At 40.7% G+C, this 21,387-nt stretch overlaps 1 protein-coding gene across 12 annotated transcripts in view; it reads left to right on the plus strand.

Annotated features, from left to right (window-relative positions):
- Positions 1–21,387, plus strand: part of GRAMD1B (GRAM domain containing 1B) — a 143,160-nt gene that overhangs the window by 25,408 nt on the left and 96,365 nt on the right. For 5 of the 12 annotated variants that reach the window (XM_069788092.1, XM_069788093.1, XM_069788095.1 and 2 more), the window contains exon 1: positions 12,226–13,059. The exons of 1 other annotated variant lie outside the window; for it this stretch is intronic. In XM_069788092.1, coding sequence (XP_069644193.1) covers positions 12,698–13,059 — 362 coding nt within the window. In that variant the 5' untranslated portion in view covers positions 12,226–12,697. Of the gene's footprint in view, positions 1–12,206; positions 13,060–21,387 lie in introns of those variants that run through there. 6 more of the 12 variants (XM_069788097.1, XM_069788099.1, XM_069788101.1 and 3 more) reach the window with 3 other exon arrangements.

Genomic DNA, 21,387 nt, shown 5'->3' on the forward strand with positions numbered 1-21,387 from the left:
TTCTTGGTACGCTCTTAGTATTTAAATAAATAACTTTGCTCTGAGAACTCTTTGGGAATTGAGTTGGGCAATTGGCAGCTTCCTACTGCTATCAGTACCTTTCTAACTATGCCTAATTATAAAGCCCTTTGGTTATTTTAGATCCAAATCAAGCACTTCAATAAGCTCTGTGCCTTAGATTTAATTACAAGATGTGAATAACATCAGGGACACTCATTCATCCAATGTAGGTAATTGCCAGATTCCAGTGTATTAAAGACAGAGATTTATCTCGTGCCTCACTGAGGTTCTGCTTACCGCAGCTTTTTCTTTTCCATTTAATCTGGGCTTTTTTTATTACAACTTTATAAAGGTGTCATTGTGCAGTTTAGCCATAGGCAAACTAATGAGAGGCCCAGAAATATAATTTAAAAATAATCTAATAAGTGTCATTGTTTGCTTGTATCTAATATTGGTTGGCTGGGAAGAAGTGGGAGTAAAATTGCACGCAGGCAAGAATGAATGGCAGATATATTTATAACTACTGAAAAGATTCTCCGAGGAACTAAGTATTCATTCCTGCAGAGGTTATTGACTCAGATACTGAGTCTGGGCTGAATAATTTTGTAACTAAGAGTCAGAACTTTGGAAACTAAATTCATGGTTCAAAGATGTCATCTCTGACTGCTTTCCAGTTCTGTTCCAAAGGCAGTGACACGGTTTGCTGCAGTTGGCTTTTTCCACCCATCCCTCACTATAGCTGGAATTTGACCCTGAGAATAAGATGTTGTTCTGCTTGTAAATTATTAGTTCAGTCTTTAAAATGTACTGCATAGCTTTATGTAGAAATTAAAAAAAAAATCCCCCCCAAACCAAATAACTTTTTAAGACAGACAAATAGTTCAAATTAGAAATGTCTCAGAATTACACTATTTCCACACATGCATCCACACACCTTCCCTGTGTCCTCTATCCTTCCTACTTTATATACACTTCTAAAATTAGCAGCGGTTAATATTTTAACATCCAGAAACAGTCTGCTCTGAGAAAGGAGCCCTTGATTTCTAAATTCCATAGACTGGGCAAAATGGGAGATGCAGACACTTTAGAAAGATTTGCTTCAGTTAGTGATTAGCCACAGATGATTCAGCTAGTCTGTAGCAGATAAGGAAGTTAAGGGCTGAAGTCCTGATGTGCTTTCCTTTGTTTTAGTAATTGTTGTCCCATTTTACAACATACTTATATTTTCTTACTTGCCTAGCAGAGCTATGAAAGAAGGAGCAACTTTAACTTTAAAAGTTTTTTTGACATCCCCTGCCCCCCCTTCAGGGGTTAAAGCTGATATCCTTTTGGGGTTTTTTTGTTTCTATTTTTTGAAACAGAAGAAGTTACTGAGTGGAGAAAAAAGTATAATCAAGCCTGCTGTTTGATCTCTGTAGAATTCAATTTTTGGCAAAAAGAAGCAATAGTATTAACTCTGTAAAAGGTAATGGGAGAAGAGGATAAAATCTGAAATTGAATCTTTCCTGGTGTAATTTCTTTGACTTCATTGATTTGTACCAGGGATTAAATTGTTTGTCAGCGAATGCTATGTACCACATCTTCCACACCTGACTAGCAAAAACCTATCTGTACCTAGCTAGGTCTTTCAGCTTTTCTTTAGAATGTCTGCCTAGGAAGAGGAGGCTCCCCCCCCCCCCCCCCCCCACCAAGATTTTCTTGGAATAACCCTCTGAACCAGAAAGAAAAAGAAAGGTCCCAACTGGGATACTTGGCTGATTGTGTCTCATTCTCCTATGCCAATTTGGTCCTTGATCTGCTAGTGCCTCCTCATAACGTTTTCCTTTTTAAGCGCATCTGACGTAACTTCAGAACATCTTGTACTCTGAGGCGAGAAGCATGCAAAAATCCTTAGTTTCTGTATAAGCATTGAGACTCATGATGATTGAAGGATGTAAAATGAGCAACTGGAATGTTGGAAGAAATACCTTTTAGCTTATGAAGAAACTCTAGTGCTGAGGAGCTCAAATGCAGTTCCCAAAGTGGGTGAAGAGGATCAATAGGTAATCAGAGTTCTCAGCTCTTGGAGAAAGACATTCTGTGGCTTATGGGTAACACGTCTGGCTTGCCTTAAGACTCTGCTGCACCCCAGTGAAATAGTTGACAGATTTCTTGGGGTTAGAGATGTTTTTGCAGGTGGCTTATGAATTTACGGGCTCTTCACAAGAGAATAACACTGTTAAGCATGAAAGTGTCCGGCAACATTTAGTGGCAGCTAACAACTTCAAACACTTGCAATGTTGTGTTAAAAGTCAATCCTGTGTGCATGTATTTAACAGCAACTTGGAGGCAAGGAACCATTTTAAATGCAAGCTCATGCTGACCGTGTAGTACAAACTAGGCTGTTACGCAGCCTGCAGCTTCTCGACCACTAGAGAGCAGCAGGCTCCCGTTGGTAAAGGGTCCTCTAGCAGCTCTTTTGTTTCTGCCATATTTAGTCTTCAGAGAAATCTGTGGGGCTGTGGACTTTGGAAGGCAGGAAGAGGAACCCGGACCAAATGTGAAATGCATCTCGTTTTAGGGATTCATGACACATCCAAGGAATCTGGGGGTGAAGCAGTGATCTGTCATGGATGTTCCACTTAAATCAGTTAAGATGGTGAGACACAGACTTGTAATGTGAATTTAAGATGCTATCTTTTCTAAAATTTAATTACATGACAAATAAAAGCCACATTTAGTTGGATGAAAGGAGAAAGTGTGTAGCCCCTGTACCAAGTAGCTTGTATCTTTTGATGCTGTTATGGGTAGCTAATTTTAATATTTTTTTAGGTTATCTGTTTTTCTTCTCTTCACATAGACGGTATTGCACATAGTAGTGTCACATTGCAATCATCTTGGTCCTTGGTTTAAGAAGGACTTTAAACATAAATTTGTGTCCTTGCATTTTGGAAGTCACCTGCGACTGGAGATTATAGTAAGCATGTGGCAGTAGTCATGAAACTTGGTAGGAGCTGGAAACAAAAAGCAGAGACAAACAGCAGAGGATACATTATTGAAGTAGTTGGCATTGCATTTAACTTGAGACTATTTTCCTGTTGTTCACAAGTTCTGAGCTATAGTTCAGACATGGCAGGAGAGAAATTGGCACCACACATAACTAGAGAAGTTGACTGAGGAGCAAAGCTCAGCAAATAGTGGCACCTCCCCGGCCCAAATTTCATACAGAAAAAACCCCAGGATGGTAAGACTGTCATCCTTACGAATTATTCATTTTCAGCAGAACAGATTTTCTAGTTCACAAGCAGTTGGATTCCAATGCATGCTTTAGCTCTGATCAGGAGAGAGAAATAATAAACTAAGTTTTCTATTCACCACCTTGAAATGGATGCTTGTTTTGTACTGCATTCGATCTTGTTGGTGACAGGACATGGAATTTCCAGCTTTCATAGCTCAGATGAACTTTTCAAGTCTCCTGGACTGTACATTTTGACTGTCTTCTGAAGAAGTCACATGACTTACGTGCTTTCTTAAATGAAACTTAGATGGGTCTACTACATCAGGCAGCTCTTTTAACCTCAATTTCATTTGCAAGGAAATTGAGACAAAACATGAAGCAGCTTTCTCTGAAGGACAAAAGAGAAAGGTAGGATTGTATCCCAGGAACTTTCATATGCAGTCTCAGCAACAATCTAAATAGCTCATGCCTCATCTCCCTGGCTTTAAGGAAAAATAAAGCCTTTTCAAATAGTTCTGCTTACAGAAGCTTTATACTGTTTGCAACCCTGTGAGAATTGCTGAGAGGCTATTTACAGGGTAGAAAAGGTGATGTGTGGTGCAAACCCCTCCCTCTGTGATGACAGATAAAACCTAGTGCTACTCAAATCTAACATGCTTGCTGGGTAAAAACCTTGGTATATAAAAAAAAGAAATTATGATTGTTCAACATAGCTGAAGAAGCATCACCTGTTTGTTTCTGTTGCTACTTTTATATGAAAAGGCAAACAAAGGAAAGAATTTCTTTTAGTTTATGGTCATTACTGGTGTTTTTAGCTCTGGGCATAGATGAAATAGATAGAGCACAGTCTGGGCATCGTTAGCGTAAGCTTCTCCCCAAAGCACTTGACTCTGACCTTTATTGAGTGCCTCTGCAGAGTTTGACCTTGCTATACCCAATAGTTTCACAAAAGTGTAATAATGATAAGTTAGAGGGAAAATACAGTAAGCAGATTTCTGGTGATTGCGACATAACCTGACAGTTCAAAGCTATTTCATTAAAAGATGACCATTAGGCTGATGATCCTCAGTAACTGTTTGGAACTAGGTCAGTGAGAGACTCTGTGGCACTCGAAATGGTGTGTGTATATTTAGCTTATTTACAACCTATTTAGCAGTGTAGCCTGCTCCGTTGCAGCAAAGGCATCACTAGCCTTAACAAATGAAAATGTAGTAACAGATTGCTGCTGGGAAGATGTAACCAGGAGTGTGGTGTCTGTCATGTTTGAGCAATAGCTGTAATGACTTTAAGATAATACAGGGTCTGCTACATTCCTTAGTGTATTGTGGAAGCCTTTATCAGTAGTTTTACACCTGTACCTGCGTACTCAGGTAAAACTTCTGCCCGAGGGGCACATTCAATGCATTCTTGCTTATAGATGATAAATGTGGCATCTACTTTGACAATGCATGTGACAGTGCTTTGTGATCTCAATGTATAGAACTCTTCTATACTCATTTACTGTAATCTCTACCTACTGATGCTGCAGATGTGGTACATGTACATGTGCTCTGTTACACAAACAAGAAACATGGGTATGAGTTTTACAGTCTGTGCATATTTCACGCATCAGACATGTTTATGGCATGTAATAAACATCAATGGAGAGATTTGTGTCTCACTGGAGAGATTTGTGTCTGCATCCTATGATATGTGCATGTCGAATATGTGCTGGGGAGGAAGAAATGCACGTGGCTGGCATCATTTCCGTAACAGCAAGTGCAGGATTGTAAGTGTGAATGACAAAGCCAGCTGGAGGAGATGTTTTTCAACTGTCCATGAAGTATTTTCTAAAGATCTCTCTTTCAGAGATCATGAAGAAAAATGACAGTTGTCCTCTGCCATTTGTCTAACTGAAGGAATGGGCTCTATCAGCCTTGCTGCTGCAGTTGTGGATAACTGAGGTGATGGACAAAAATGGTATTTAAAAAGCAATTTCTATATGCTTATTATAAAGTGAGTTTACCGATTACAGGAAAGAACTTTTTCTGTCCTTCTGTCATTTTGGTGGCTCTTGGGAGTTCAGAGCTAGTTTTGGGGCTTTCCATTTGGCCTTGTGCACAATAAGACTCAAGAAAGTCTTTTTTTCCAGCAGGCATGCCTTTCCACAGTATTTTTGCAGGACAAAAATATTCTACCTTTTCCTATACCGTAAAGAAAAAAAGGAGGGAGATGACAGTTGTTTCAGGATTGTTTCTAGTTGTCCTAAATATAAGACAGAAAGCAGAAATACTTAAGACTCTTCCACTTCCAACCATGCTGTCAGAAAATAATGGTCTACAGGTAATGTTACTTATTCTCTTTAGACTCAGGTTTTAGATTCCCCTATTTTCTGTATCAGTCATGCAAACAGCATGCAAGTCATGAGTTGGGAACCACTGCTCTTAGCCAAATACAAGTTTTAATTGGAGTCAGGCCATCCTAGAAAGGACAATACAGTACTCGCTAAAGCATTTGGTGTTTTTCTTTCTGAGCTAAAACAAAGGCCCAGGTGGGAAGCAGATCTACGTAACCCCTACTTACAGGAAGGGCACTGCATGTATTGTAGGAGTTTGAGATTCAAGTCTCTGAGTTCTGATTAAAGCTATCCTTTTCCAGACTGCTTTTTGTACAAGTAACTAGTTGCATCTTCCTTGAATGAGAAGAAAAATGACTGATCTTGTGAGAGTCTCAGTCACCAGATGGTAGGGATTTCTGTAACAAAACATTGTTCCTTCTTTTTTAGTTTTGTTTGGAAGTTTTTCATTTTGTCCAGGTGCAGAATGGAAGCAAATACCAAAACCTAGCGTTCTTGTACTTTGGCTTGTCCTATTTCTTATGAACACTGAATTTTTTTCTCCTTTCAACTAGTGACACTTTGTACTTTGTGGTCTGTGCTTGCTTGATCAGAGGGGCTTTTTATCTGTTGAAGTTTCTTCATGCTTTCATGCAAATAGTGTGCTTTTCAGAACTGTCTGCTGGGTGCTGATTTTTGGTGTAGGAAGTAAGGGGCTGTTTCAGTTACTTGTCCAAAACCCACAAGTGGTAAAAATTACAAGAGCATTGTGCTGGGACTTAAGCCACTTGCCTAATATTTGGTGGCTAAACTGAAGAGGGGAAAGAGTTAAGTTCTTACTGAAACCGTTTTGTGAACGTATCGCAGTAAAGCAAAATGGTTTTTTTAGAGAGTAGGGGTTTACATTGCAATATTCTGGTGAATATGTATGTGTAAAACCTGGGAGAACACTTAATCCTGTGGTGAGCAATGCAGTATGCTGCTTAGCTGTACATGTTTGTTCACCCCTGCTTTCAGCTGAGAGTCTAACTTCTGTTGCTTGTGTTTCTGAGTATTGGCTGAGTTGCTCACAAATGCTACAAGGCCTAATCACTGCTATGCTGAATGTTTGCTAGGGTGTGATTTGGAATCCAGCTTTCTGGTGTTTCTTGCACGTGGTTTAGCAGAGGGAAGCAAGGATTTATTTTTATCTTAACTTTGCTGCTCTTGGGGCAAATAAAATTCAGGCATATTCAAATTTTTAATGAGAACTGTGAGAGTCTGTCACACCTCTGTAGGCAATGGGTTTTATCTTCCCAAATAGTTGGAGTTTTTCAGTGTGCTTGGGGTCCTTGAGCTGGTGTGCATGTTTCTGTGTGCAGGTCTGGGTTAAATACAGCAAACTTGACTGACCTGAGCTAGTGAAGCAGGTGTTTTAGCTGAATAGGGAAGAATGTACTGTTCAGAGACCTTTTGTACTTACAGGCTTGTTCTCCTGTGGTTAATGGTGTGTGCTGTGAGCCATTAGGTAAGTGCTGTACAGGTAGAGGAATTCCAAGGAATTTGGACAGAGTCCCCTTGCTTTCTTAATATACAATGTATATAGTGCAAACCAAATACCAAGCACCTATGGAAAGTTATTTTAATGGGTTGCCCTGTGTTTTATGAGGGACAAGAATTTAATTGATCTAGCCTAGATCCCCTCTATTAAATTTGTGGGAAGACATGAGCTTCCCTTTCGGATGCTCAAGTGAGAAGCCTTGAGCAGCGTCAATAGGCAGTGCCAAATAATTCACTGAAGTTCTAAACTGCAAAGAAAACTCAAACTGAGAAATAAGTCCTGGAACCTTTGCCCTGTTGCCATCTTCTGATGAATTATTATTGCAAAGTCATGACACTGGTTTAATTTGTTTTGCTTGCTATCTTTGGTTCAAATGTCCCCTTTAATCTGGAGGAAGAGCACTACCTGAAGAAACTAACTGTGAAAGTGTTGTCCTAATGCTGAAAAAATAGATCATGTGCTGTGCTATTTGAATCATGTTTGGCAACTTCTGGAATTCTGGATAGTATCTGAAGAATCTGTGGTTTGCTACTGTGTACAAGGTCAAAATTTAAATGCCTAGTTACGCGTGGTACTCTCTGTAAGAATTCACGGACTGAAGTCTTTAATGGTTATTGCTGACATTAGAAATATTTCTTTTGGAAGGGAAGGTGCAAACAGATATAGGTTAACCTCTAAGCAGAAAGCCCTGTTGGGATCAGCGTTCTTTTCAGCCTCAAGTATTGTTGAAATGGCCAGCAACTTATATGTCATACAACATATATTCCACAAGTTTTGTTTGGCTTTTGTAGGAGAGATTACATACAATGTGGCTAAGCCTATTGCAACCCCTTTATGTCCCACGATGTTACCCGCATTGTTGGTGATGACAATGACGTGATTCTGGTGGGAGTTGAGAGTTAACTGCTCCTAGTTTTTGGATCAGGTAACTTCTGTAATGCACTTAGCACATGTGTAGGCTGTGCTTTGCACTGTGACTACAAGTATGTATACACCTGTATTTTAATTCGGAGGCCAATTATTATTGACCAAAGTGATAGACATATTAAAATTTTAGGCCAGAGGCCAGTTTATGCAATTTATCCAAAAGCTGATTTCTCACTGACTTGAGACTTGATTGAAAGCACTTCTATTATTTTTGGTCAAACTACAATGAGAACTGTTCTGTTCTTTGGTCAGGTGGCATGGAAGGGACATCCTGAGTCCTCTGGGGTGAAAATGCATTTATGTTCCTCCACAGCATGTTTTTTGGGAGATGAAGGAAGAGGTGCTGAGACAGTGCTTAACCCAAATAATCAGGATTTGTGGTCACTAAACAATGTGCAAGGCTGTTTTCTGAATTGGGCTGCTTGCAGAAGAGGTCATGGCAAGTCCTGAGTAAATATTGTACTGAGCAGGGAAGAACTGGGGAATGCATGGGCCACAGGAGTGCTTCTATCTTGCTTTGTAATACACTGAGGTGTCAGCCTGTTGCTGGTATTTCTTGCCCTGCAGCCTGTGAAATTTGTGTCATCTGTCTTGTAACATAGTCCTTGGGATTCAGAGAACAACACATGCAGGTATCCGGTATCACATATCCAAAATAAAATTGACTGTGTATGTTCAAATGATAGCAACTGCTGGTTGGTAGTGCATGATTTAAAGGGACAGATCTGTAGGGCACTAAAGTAAAGTAACAATGGCTAGCCAATATGTGTTCCTTGCATGTATCCACAAGTTGTCATATGTCAAATTGTAATAGGCCTCATTCTAATTTAATAGGCAAAGATGAAGGGATGGCTGAAGTCCTAGTGTAAGGAAGTGTTCCAGTTTCAAAGATAACACGACTGTTCTTGCAGAAGACTGTTGGAATACAAAAGTAAATGCAGATAGATATATTGGGTTTTCGTTTAAACTCACAAAATTACTCTAGAATTTTCACAGGAAAAAAAATAAAAATGCAAGTTTTGGAATTTGAAAATCAGAGCTTTGACCTAGCAGGGATTGCTCCGTAGGCATGGCAGGTTTCTCATGCAGAAGCTGCCACTTTGAGCTGTGTGCACAGAAGGGAATATAAGTTAAATATGCTGTTGAACTGTAGGAAAAGGTGAGTTTGGGAAGTTAAGGCTTGCATTTTTCCAAGTCTGTCAGTGCAGTCATCTCCCTGCCTGACCTGACAGAGCTTCTGTAGCCAGACGTTGTGTGTCTGAGTGACTCTGTTAGTCTTCTGAATAAGTTGTATGTATTTCCTGTATTTAAAAATAACTGCTTTGAATTGATAAATTGTGTTCTTAGTGTACTCTCAGTGCCATCTCCTACTCTGTATTCATCTACCAGGGATGACATTTTGTTGTCCCTTAAACACATGTGAAAGCTATTATGGAAAGGACTGCCAAGGAATCTGGACTGGCATTAGTTCATGGTCTTCATTCAAGGAAGGAATTTTTAGTTTGTCAGAGGATTTTTCTTTCCTCTTTGCTTAATTCATAAGTCCTTTTCTAAGGACACTGGAAAACCCAGAATGTTTGAGCAGGAGAAAAGCAGAGAGATTGTTGATCAACCTGAAGCATTGACAACCATTTGCTGCTCTAATGAATCCATCATTAGATGGATCATTAAACTACAGGAGTAGTCATTAAACAAGGATCTAGCAACACAGAGGCTCTCATGGAAGCAGTCAAATTGTGCTCTTGTGATTTGCACAGAAATAGTGCTTGAATGTGGCTGGTATTTTTCACTTTGTGGGTCAGGTGTTTGAGCTGTCTCTCATTACATAGCTTCTCTTTTTTCTAAGAGCATCAGACAGGTGGTCAGCATCCTCTCTCCAAAATAAAAATGTGCTGAGAATGTTGGAGTGCAAATAAGTGTTGCTTACTAATCAGTGAAGTACTTGGAATTAAAGGGATAGTCCCCATGCATGTGTACCCTGGCCTAAGTGGAAGGAGTCTCATGGCACAGCCTGAGAGAATAATTTTTCCATTTTGTATGTGTGAAGGGGTCCCTTGTCTTGCTGAAGTGAATTCCACTAGTGTTCAGTGTGGCTGAGGGTGAAGAAATTGTACTGGCATGGCCATGGCAACAAAAAGCAGACCGGTGAAAGGGCCAGTTCTTCCTTGCCAAAGAAAGTAATTACCAAATGCTACTATTGCCCAGAGCAGTGTGATATGAGTCTCTTGTTGATTAATTAGATAACATCTGTGGGGATTTTGAGGGTTTGCAACGTCCACTGTGCAATTCATTACTGAAGAAAGCATGCAAATTGCAAACTTTGACCCTTCTTATTTGTACTTATTTCTACAATTAAATGAGAATCTTGTGTAGTTGATAAAAGATTCCACAGAAGATCAAGCTCATTAATACATGGAGCAAAACTTCTTTATGATAGCCTCCAAAGGGCTACTAATCCCTTCCCCTGAAGTTGCACATACTTACCCTCAGTTAAAATTTAGGAATGATATTGTGGGGTTTTGATTCCCAGATGCCATGGGAAGAAGATGAAAGTTAATTTTCTGTGTTAACAGGTAGCCAGTAATGTTATGTACAGGTGGCTTTGGAATGTGTGGTGATGTGATAGAAATCATGGCAACAGGTGGCTGAAGTACTCAGGTTCAGGTTTCTCCATATTGTGGAGGAGGAAGAAAAGGTGTCAGACCTTGAGAGGCAGAGAGGATGTACAGCTACCTGTGCAAGTCTTCAATTATGGAATATTGGTGTTTTGGCTAATGTGTAGATTTTTGTTTCTTGGACTTGGAAAAAAACTGTTTTATTTGACTTTTTCATTTAATTGGATGTTTGTAGAAGGCATTCTGATTGTATGTGCGCACCTGATGCATAGGTACCAAGGTGAACAGGAGCTCCAGAAATTGATTTGAAGAGTTGCTCAAGCTATTAACTTACAGGATGAGCAGAGCAAAAAGGACAGTACAACAAAGTAGAATATAGCAACTGAAGATTTAAAAACAAAACACAACAGATGAAAATGTTTCCTTCCCCTTTGTTCCTGCTGTTATAAATCTTCCTTTTCTGACATGTTTAGTTATCTGTGTCCTAGATGACAGTTTTTTGATGTTCAAAGTTCTTGTGAAGTTTATTTTCAAACAAAACAGAGGCAGTCCATGCAAGAAACTATTTTGATTTGGGTTGACAAATATTTTCTAACTTGAAACAAATATTTTTAAAGGTTCAGGCTGTTGAACAATGAAAACTAAAGCTGTGTAAGGTTGGTTTAGAGATTATTTTTTTTACAGCACACTCGAAATTTGCATAGCTGAATTGTAGTTACTCCCTTAAATTCTTTAAGTTTTCTGTCACTTTTCCACTTGAAAATACAGCTTCATTCAGGAGCATTCAGTGAAAGTCAGGGGATCTTGATAGAGAATCTGTCACGCTGTTTTTCCTCATTTGGTTTCATTGCCAGAATTTTGTAACGCTTGTCCCGAGGCTGCTGTTCCTCCCGGTGCTTGACCATTGGTAGAGCTTTCTTAGCGTGTTAAATGCCTGGGAATCTTCCATGTAGTGTGTGTCTTTCCTGGTCTAAAATCTGTTCTGCATGTCTAATTGTCTTTATGTGGTGTGTTTGTTGGTTCCTGGACCTGAGACCATCCATCATCCACTGTCATTTTGGAAGCAGTGCTGCCCTCCAAGAACTTTTATCGGCTTTCACTCATGTGAACCTGAGCTAAAAAACCAACCAGCCTCCCAGTTCTGATGCCACCTGCTGCTACTGCCTTTTTCACTATTCCTCAGTCCCTCTCCTTCTTTGCCTTCTCTGTGAGCAGTCAATGGGGACAAAAAAAAAAAGAAAAATTTGTGAAAGAAGGCTGTAAGTCCAAGTTTGCACTCTTCCTCCCTCCATGGGGCGGGCTGGCTGAGCAGGAAGGTGGGACAAGGGGAAAGCCTGTCCAATTGGCTTCTACAGAAGGCTATTACCCCTTCTTACCTTTTTTCATTCGGTTGATTTGTAGCGGCAGCATATTTGGTAATATAAACCCTGTCTCTTGGGATTAAGAGTGCAGTTACACTTGCAACAGCTGCCTGCGTATGTCTTACCCGCTACAGAAAAAGAACATGCTGCTCCTCCTACTCTTTCTCCTGATTTTTATCTAGTATTGTTGCTTCCCTCCCTCTCTTTGTTTCTCTCTCTGACCTCCTCACAGCTCCACGCCGCTCCACTCCATACTTGCTTCGTCTCTTGAGAAGACCACGGCTGAGTTTCCTAGCGCAGCCCCAGGAGATTTTTCTTTCCTGAGCCAACATTAGGCAAAAAAAGGACAGAAGGCAAAGGGGAGGTGGGGAGGAAGCTGAAAGTGAGCCAAGCTGTTGCTGGCAACCCTTGTCTCGGTGCTAAACCTACTGCTTTGAGACAGACCAGGCAGGGGAGGGACTTCGTTTTGTTGAGAGGAGAAGCAGAAAAGAAACTTGAAACTGGCTTCCCTTGTGGCATGTCTGTGTCCCGAACATCCTCTCCCCACCCTGCTGTTTGTTAAATGAAAGCACGTGAAGAACATGAGGTTGCCTGCTTGAGAGGGAGGGCAGTACTGGACTGGGTGAGGAAGGAGGAAGGCAAGTTGTGGTTTTGTGGTGTGGTTTACACCGAGATCAGAGCTACTGTGCCTGGGGGTGGGAGCAGAAAGAGAAAGGGCATCTGATGCCAGCTGCCAATATGACAGAAACCCTGCAGCTCCCAGCACTGCAAGTCCCAGAGCAGCAGGTGGTGGAAGGTGGCCGTGCCTGGTCCAGTTCGTCCACCCCAACCCTGCGCAGGAAGCGCTTCAAGATGAGGCGGATGAAGAAAGTGCAGGAGCAGAGCCTGGAGGCCAGCAGGTATCAGGATTCTCCTTCCTCCAGCAAGGAATACCTGCAGCTCCCATCCATTGAAATCACCCCTTCCAGTGATGAGGACACTCCCTGGTCCAACTGCTCCACACCCAGTGCCTCCCCGCGGCGCAAGCGCTTCCTCCTTCGGAAGTGGCTGCGTGTGAGAGAGAAGAAGGAATACAGTGAGAGCAGGTATGTTTTTTGGCCGCTCGCCCTCCCCTGCTTCCAAGAAGAGCCTGTTCACAATGGGTAGGTAGGGTCTGTTGTTCCCCTAGTAATTTTCGCGTGCTTTTCCCTGGGACTTTGTCTTTGCCTATTGGCTGGAAGGGGTCATGTAAGTTGATTGGACTTGCTGATGCCAGACCAAATGGCCTAATCCTTATGTGCAAACAGTAGGCACGTTAGAAACGGCAGCGCTAGGATCTGTCCTTGCTCACGGTTCTCTGCGTACCTCCTACAGGTAATACAGAGCCAGTGAAAAGAACTTGCTTCTGAGTGAGGGAGGCTGTCCTGAAAGAGTGGGTGATCAGACTTAACTTCATTAAGATGTCCTGCAGAGACCCTTGAGAGAGAGGAGGTGACTTCTCTGCTGGGATTACCAGGACAGGGAGTGATGATGCCAAATCTTTGTCAGTGGTTTTTTTTGGTGATGTTCATTCCTACCACTGAGATGTTCTCCGAAATCCTTCCTTCATTAGCTGCTATTAGGAGAATGTGAGGACAATGGAGAAACAAGGTAGCCTTGCGGCTAGTACGTGGGTCTGCGTGTCAAGATGTCTGCGTTCAGCTCTTGGCTGCTTTACAGACTTGGGAATCACTCAGTCCTTTGGCTCAAAAGGGGACAAATAATTCATAAAGACCCCCGAGAGCTTGTCAACACAGGAAAATTAATGCCCAGGGAGTTATTGTGTGGCCACATGAAGAAAAAGCTATACCTTATGTAATCAGGCTCTACAACAGGCAGTGTAGTTTACCTTTAATGGGAGAGTGGAATAATCTATCTTTCCTGACGGCCCAAAATACACAAGACACTTGAAAAGTTTCCCTGAGAAATTAGCGCATTATAAATCCTTATATTAGTGTGGGCCAATTTTTCTTTTGTTGCTTTGCGACTCCCATGCAGCCTTCTGTGTGGGTTTATGCCTGAAAGTATGTGCTGTACTTCCATATGTTTCTGCACCCAACATACTAGATTGACTCACTGACTGCTGTGTTGCTCGAGTGTTTATAGGACAGAGCTTTTTTTCTACTAATATTCACTGTGATTATGTGGTAACTCTTCTCACACGAAGTCCCTTTAGCAAGATCAGTCTGTGATTTTAAGTTTTGAGGAAGTTTCATCAATAAACGCATGCCATCAAGGATTTGATAATCCCTCTCTTAAAAAGTTACCATTGAACAATATCTCTGGTTGAGAAATATTACTCATTTTCACTTAACTGTGGTGACACAAGTAGTGATTCAGTTATAGAAAACAGGAGAAAGATAATGCACAGGGCATATGCTGAAGTGTCAGAATCAGAACGTTCGTGTATGAAGTTCAACAGACGATGGCTTTTCAGCTGAAAATGTGTAAGAGAACTTGGTTCATTCTTGTACACGTGATATTTCCATGGCTATGCAGATAGCTTTCTGCTTATTCATCACTAAGACATTTCTGCCTTAACCCTGGTTATGTTTTTGAAGCAGTGAGTGGAAAAAAGTTGATGTGGTTGATGGATTAAGTGGCATTAGCATACCACAGCCAGCATGGCACCTCCTTTCTTCATACGTAGCAGGCTCCAAATCTTATCCCTTTTGCAATGGGAAACATGATGCTTTCCCATTGAATTTTTCCTTTCTAGTCCGGGGGGGGACACGACACACCAAAAACTAGTTTGCCAGTCACTTTGCGCTGAGCCTCTGGGCTTGCAGAATGCAAAGATCATTGCTGGGCTTTCAAAACTCAGCAGGCATGGAAACAACACAGAGAAAGCAGAATCTGTGGGGAGTTAGTCACAGAAAGAGTGATGAACCCTAAAGGATTTTGTGGCGTTAATTTGCAAGAGACTAGCAGCTAGTGCTGTGGGGTAAACCTTCCTGTGCCCCAAAGCTGTTATATGTGAAACCCTGTTCTAAAATAGCAGGGCAGGAAGCTGGCTTTCTGCAAGTGGGTAGATACTGCCTGTTTACCTTCCTCTACTTTAGACTGGGTCATCTAGAGCACTGGCTCTTTCTTGCTGCTGTTTTATTATGTTGTTGCTGTTTGTAACAGATGCTAGTAATGTGATTTACTGTACTAGTCCCTTGTTTAAATGCAACAGGGACTACTGTACTAGAGTAAAGGCTGAAACATTTTGTCCAGCAGTTTCTCCACCAAGCCTTGTCTTGGGGTTTGAGCTACAGTGATGATGCTTGAACCGTCCAGCTGGTTAATTGTAACAGGGATTCCTGATGTGGTCAGTGTGCCATACATCTGCTAGGAGTGTAGGTGCCTATTAAGTATGCAGGTTCCCAAATTTCAGCTGGTAAAGGAGGCAGCCGTCAGCATGAGGTTCCCACCAGAGACATGAATGCAGTTTGCTTCCAGTCACTCCCTCTTTCTAGTTAAATTGTTATCAAGCAGTTGGAACTTTTTTAGAGTCCGGTAACCTTTACCCCCTTCATGTGGCGTGATATCTGCCTGTTTGTATGGCAGGGTTTTCCCAGGAAAGCTGGTAGTTGAGAGCAAACTGTGCACCAGCTGACTTACTCCAATGATGCATGTGTTTTCCATATGCCCCTGAGCAAGAGCAATAGCTCTGTGACCATTAGCATACAGTAAGCATCCAAGTGAATAAACAAGTGCTTTTAGGACTGGAAATGCTGTCTGTAATGCTCCAGGTCTGGTGAAGGCTGGCTGCTTTTTTCATCTAGAATCTCCAGCCTACAAAGTGTTTTATCTATATCACCGGTTAGTTTTTAACAGCCTGGATAATTTTAAGGTTTGTTTACCTGCTGGTGCTCTAAAAGCTGTTAGATGGCTGTAGTGAGAGCAGAAGAGACTGTTTATTTCTTTTCATTAAACAGCAGAGATGGCATGTAAGAGCTTTGCTTGCCTATGACACAGTTTTGTTCAAGGTTGAAAAAGCGGGGAAAAAGCCGTTTCTCGGGGATAGGAGTTTGCCTGTAACTTGTACAAAATCACAAAGACCCAAACTACAAGTTTGGTGCTCTGAGGGCCTATACAGATGATAAATAGGATGATTTTTATAAGGGATGCAGGTAGCTTCTTACCTATACTCTTCATCCATCATTTGCTACTCAGGTAATGATAGACGTTATTTACCTGCATACAGCTTTATAGAGTATGAACCCTGCACACAAGTGCACAAATTTTTTATTAAGGCATGATGATGTTTCTTTCCTCACAGGCTAGTCGATGCAATCTGTTGGCATTTTGCTATGCATGTAATGAACACGCATTATTCATGTGGTGATGTGGGAGTGTATCTGCTTTAATTTATTATTTATTTCTTAAAGCCACCCTTGCTAGTAATCTCCAGAACTGCATGTGATTTTTGATGTGTAAGGCGAGAACTGCCGAGAGGGTAGATCGCTTGGGCTTACAGTAGTGCTCTTCTTTTGGCCTAAGATCAGTATTGGACTGAGGTCCTGTGCTTCCACCTTGCTACCGGCAGAAGCTGAGAGTAAATAGGTGGGCCCTGCACTATTGTTGCCTGACATAGGCTCCTCTGTGAATGCTCAACAACAGTACATTAGGCAATAGTTGAAGTATGGTAACTCTTTTGTTCTTGAACGGTTTCACGCGAGGCATTCATGCTGGGCAAATATCATACTAGTGGTAATCTGAATGTGCTCCCCTACTGTGAGAAGAAATAAGCCAGAATGCCAAGGGTGGTAAAAGGTTTGAATCATCTTTTACCCTTGTTATTCCTTGCTGAATTTGCTTTTGCAGGAGGTTCTGGAAGCTGTGGTGTCCTGATGCCTGCAGTCCCTTCCCAGAGCTCCCTCTCCCTCGAGCTCTCCAAGATCACCCGGTTTGTCTTGTGTTAATGTTTGTCCTCAAGATAAACTTGGTCAATCACAGTATCCAGACTAGTTAACAATGAAGTGCAAAATGTTGGTGCTCCAAAGAATGTAAAACTTGCTGTGGATTTTGTTGGGTCAGTGGGGAAAAGATTGTGCTGTAGCTTTTGATATTTCGTAAGACAAATGTACTCAGTTTGGTCTTCTGCTGGAAACTGACACTTACTGAAGTCCTAAATGACAGGTTCAGCTAAAGGGAAAGACTTGCTTATGTCCTAAAATGCCTCTAACATAAGATGTTAAAAATGAAGTATATTATTGGAAGCATTTCATCTCATCTCATCTTAGAAAAGGGTACGTGCTCAGGAGACAGAGGTTTCTTGAGCTGCTGGACACGTAACCATAGAGGTTTTACAGACAATCTTCCTATCTTATCTGATAGTATGAAACAAATGACATTAGGAAAATCTTTAGCACTGTTCAACCATGTGCTCTGTGGCTGCTACTCTTCACGTTCTGTGGCAGAAAGAGGTAAAATTTCAATATTTTTTTTTTCTTAAGAAAAAAGTTCATTTCTGAAGTCTCTTAGTCACCCTTGTGAGATACATCAGTTAACAGCGAACTGGTGACTTGTTGGAACGTATGTGTAAATATTTTTAGCACAAGTGTCTTGTTTTGAATTTTCTTATAAAAATAAATGAATCTTTGATTTCAAGTAGTTCATAATGCTTTTGCTTTCCTTAATAAAATAGAAATTAATTTTGAATGTTTCTGGGAATACATTAATGCTTCATTCACCTTTTTCTTCCTTCCACACCTAGGAAAAATATTGTGGTGTGTTCTAGAGGAAAAAGCTCTCATGACAGCCTGAGACAGTGACATGATTTTTCTCCCCTAAGTAACTGCTAAATGTGGAAAAAAACAAAACCAAACCAAAACAAAAAACCCCCAACAAAACAAAAAGCTGCAAAAGTCAAGGCTATAGACCCTCTCACATTATGGAAATGCAATCCAAGAAGACGACTGTCTTTATATAATATTAGTGGCAGTATTTACTAACCTCAGAAAAAGTACTTGATGAAGAGAAAACTGTTAAAGTCCTTTGCGGCTGATGATTAGAGAAGACTGGAAAGGCTTGGTGGACTAAGGTTTTGTTCACTTCATGCCACGCAATTCAAAGAAGATCCAAAATGAGTAACTGTAAATTCTGTAGTTCTCAGTTTCTCTGGCTTTCATGAACTTCCATGTTTCAGTTTTAAGTCAGGGGAGAAGTGGGGCTTCTCCTTTGGTAGAAGTGTAGCAAGCTGCTGCAGGAAGTGGTAGGTGTGCGTGTGCTGGGGTTACGAGTGCACTTTTGCTTTTTCAAGTTTTGACAAAATTCTTGTCAAAATCTGGTTTGTGTGAGGAACTGATAGCTCCGTAGGGATTTCCTAACGGAACAGGCAAATGGGTTGCCTTTTTTCATGTTCTGCTTGGAGCTGGAGTTTGTTAATTGAGGTTTTTGGGACGACAAATGTCAGATGTAGTGTGTGTTGAAGTGTAGAGAGGTGTTGACAAATTATTTTTTTAACATGTTTTAATATTGTCTCAAGTTTTTGGACTACATCTCTCCTCGTTAATCCTTTAAACTATATGTAAAACTTTGCTTCTGTTTTCTCCAGAAAACAATGTGAGTGACGTGTGAATATCCTACGGATTGAATTTGGGACTTGAATACGTAGTTGAGTATTTAGCTGGTATTGGTACTATTGCGTCTTCAAAGCAAAAATGGCACAAGTTGTAGGGTTTTTTGGACTTAGATCTCTGTAGTAAACAGCCCATCTTCTCTGCCTTTGGTAGCTTTGGAAAGTCCGTAAGCACAAACTTCCATTTTATGTGGTATCTCTTCTAATCTGAAATGTGAGAGTGCACGAATGATGGCTATTAATGTAATGTGCAACTCAGCTGTTAATGTAGTCTCTTTGCTTTTTGAACCTGCAAGTTCAAATGAGACCTAATTTATGCTTCCAGTGAACTGAATTTTTTTTAAACCGATGCATGCATATTTCTTATGAAGAGTACTGATGTACTGTTTGCTGTGACTGCAGGTTTTTGTCATTTGTTTATGATAATGTGTGCTAAGTGGCTGTGAATCCTACCAGCTCTTTTTTCTTTTTTTTTTCTGAATCTTACTGCCTTTGTGCAGTTTGTGGTTTTCTTTTTAAATATTTGCCTTTCAGTGTTTGTGTGGTTTAGGATGACCAGTCACACAAGAGTGTCAAAATTAACTGATTTACAAACAGCCTGGAACTTAAATGCTGTTGATCTTATCTAGTCAGCAAATATTTACCATTGTACTGACTGAATTTCATGTCTTACACGGCACTGTGCCTGTTGATGGTATTAAACAATTAACCATCGTGTTCATTAACACAGTTGTTTTCCACTGGATTCTATTTTGAAATTCAAGATGTCCGTTGTTCGTGTTGAACATGATGTTGATGAAATGAATGCAGTGAGAAGAAGAAACTTACCTGTCCTGCCCCTTGTAACCCTTTCCAGCAAGGAGAGAAGATGATTCTGCTACAGATTCACACTCTGCCTCTCCAACTCTAAATGTGACTGAAAAGGATACAATTATTACTGATTTGATGATGGTCTACATGATATATGCAACTGTCCCTTACTTTTTTGATCATTAATAATGGGTTTAGACTGTAAACATTGCTTTACATCCCTCCCATCAATGAAACTGAGTTATTAAAAAGATATGAATGTCTGGAGTAGTAAGTGCCCCTTTGGTTCTTGGGAATGCTGGCAATATGTTAGGCTCCAGGTAGTGCATACTCTAAGTATAGATTAAAAAAGGCACTTGAAACTTCACCTTCCAGCTCTGCCTTCCATTTGTTGCACTGATTTGCTGCTTGAGCTTGGGTACTACTTTTCCTCTTGCCTCTGCATATCCATGTTTCAGCTTCAGTGAAATGTGCACAGAAACAGGGTGCTTGCCTCCTATTTCTTTGAAGAAACTCTTCCGAGTCGGTCCTTAGATGGAGCAGGGCTGTGTAAACAGAAAGGGTGCTGTGATTTAGGAAATGTTGTGGTACCTGCCTCCCAGAGGGCTTGGTATCAGTTCAGCAGTTAATTTGCTGAGCATGGATCTTCCTTACTTTATTAAAAAAGCCTGATGTTAGCTTGCTGCCTTCAGTGTTAAGGATATGTTTCCCCTGAAAACTTTACAGTTGTTTACAGCTGTATGCTGAGAGTGGGAACTTGAAGCACCTGTGGGAAAGCTGTATCACTGAGGGTGCTTTGGCTCTTAATTCACAGACTGAAAGCTTTAGATCTATCAAAGGACAGCCCTTCTTGATGAGGGAGACTACTACCCCTTGGAACCTAGGTCAGTGATTTCCGATGTATGTCCCTTATGCTCCTTTCTCCTTCCCCTCCACCTGGCAGTTCCTTGACATTTGTAATGGCACAGTCATTTATGTATCCATGCAACCATAGTAACACAGTGCTTTTGATGACAGGAATTTAATTTGCCAAGGACAATGAGGTGTTGTTAGGCAACTGGGATGTCTATTTCTGCTGTTTCATGAGAAGCGTGAGGGGGGGCTACATTCTGGGAAGGATGGACAGAGCAGCAAGGTGAAATCGAAAGATAAAATTGTTGTTTTGTCTTTGACGGGTTGCTAATGCCCCCGTGGGAAAACACTCAAAGGGACCTCCTCTTCTGACACTTGAGGCTTGAAGTTCAATCTAGTTTTATTATCCTGTGTTTATGTTGCCAAGGAAGGATGGGCAAGCACACATACCAGAAGAGTTTTCAGCTGAAGGCTGCACATCATGGAATCCACTGTTTAAATACTCCATTTTAATCACAAATCTTTTAGACTTAATTAAAAGAATTTGGCCTTAAAATAACACGGATTTTGACAATATAAAAATACTTTAAAAGGTATGATGTATTTAATTTCTTTGCCAGCTTGGAAGTAACCATAACTCACACCAGATACTGGTACTGCCATACTCTTTCTGGTGGCAGTTCTTCAGACATCCTAATTATTTTGTGATATATTTTAACGCAGGTAGATTCAAGTCTTTATGTTTGTAGCTGTGAGAATGAAAAGAACTCTTTAGTTCAAATACTTGAAAAGCTTTGTAAATTTGAACAGAAACCTTGATGCAAGTCCACTGTTCTATTGATTATCTGCATATCTTCTAGTTCCCAAATCTGTTGATGACAACATTCATGTATTGTGAGATTTTGTAAGTAGTAGCTTTTAGTTCCAAAAACTGTCGCCACAGTTGCTGAAAGCAATTGAAGAATATACGTATACCTGATTGTCAATGTCTATTATTCTCCTTTTTGAAATGGTTAATACTTGAACACAAAGCCTTATGAATACAGCGATTAATTAAGCAAAATGAATACAAAATATTCATCTGGGTTTAGACCTGGAAGTTTCGCTAATAGCTGTGGATAACGATAGTCTTCTGAAGGCCACAGAGTTTTATGAATAATTCTCC

The sequence above is a fragment of the Haliaeetus albicilla genome, chromosome 7, assembly GCF_947461875.1.
Source record: "Haliaeetus albicilla chromosome 7, bHalAlb1.1, whole genome shotgun sequence".
NCBI lineage: Eukaryota > Metazoa > Chordata > Aves > Accipitriformes > Accipitridae > Haliaeetus > Haliaeetus albicilla.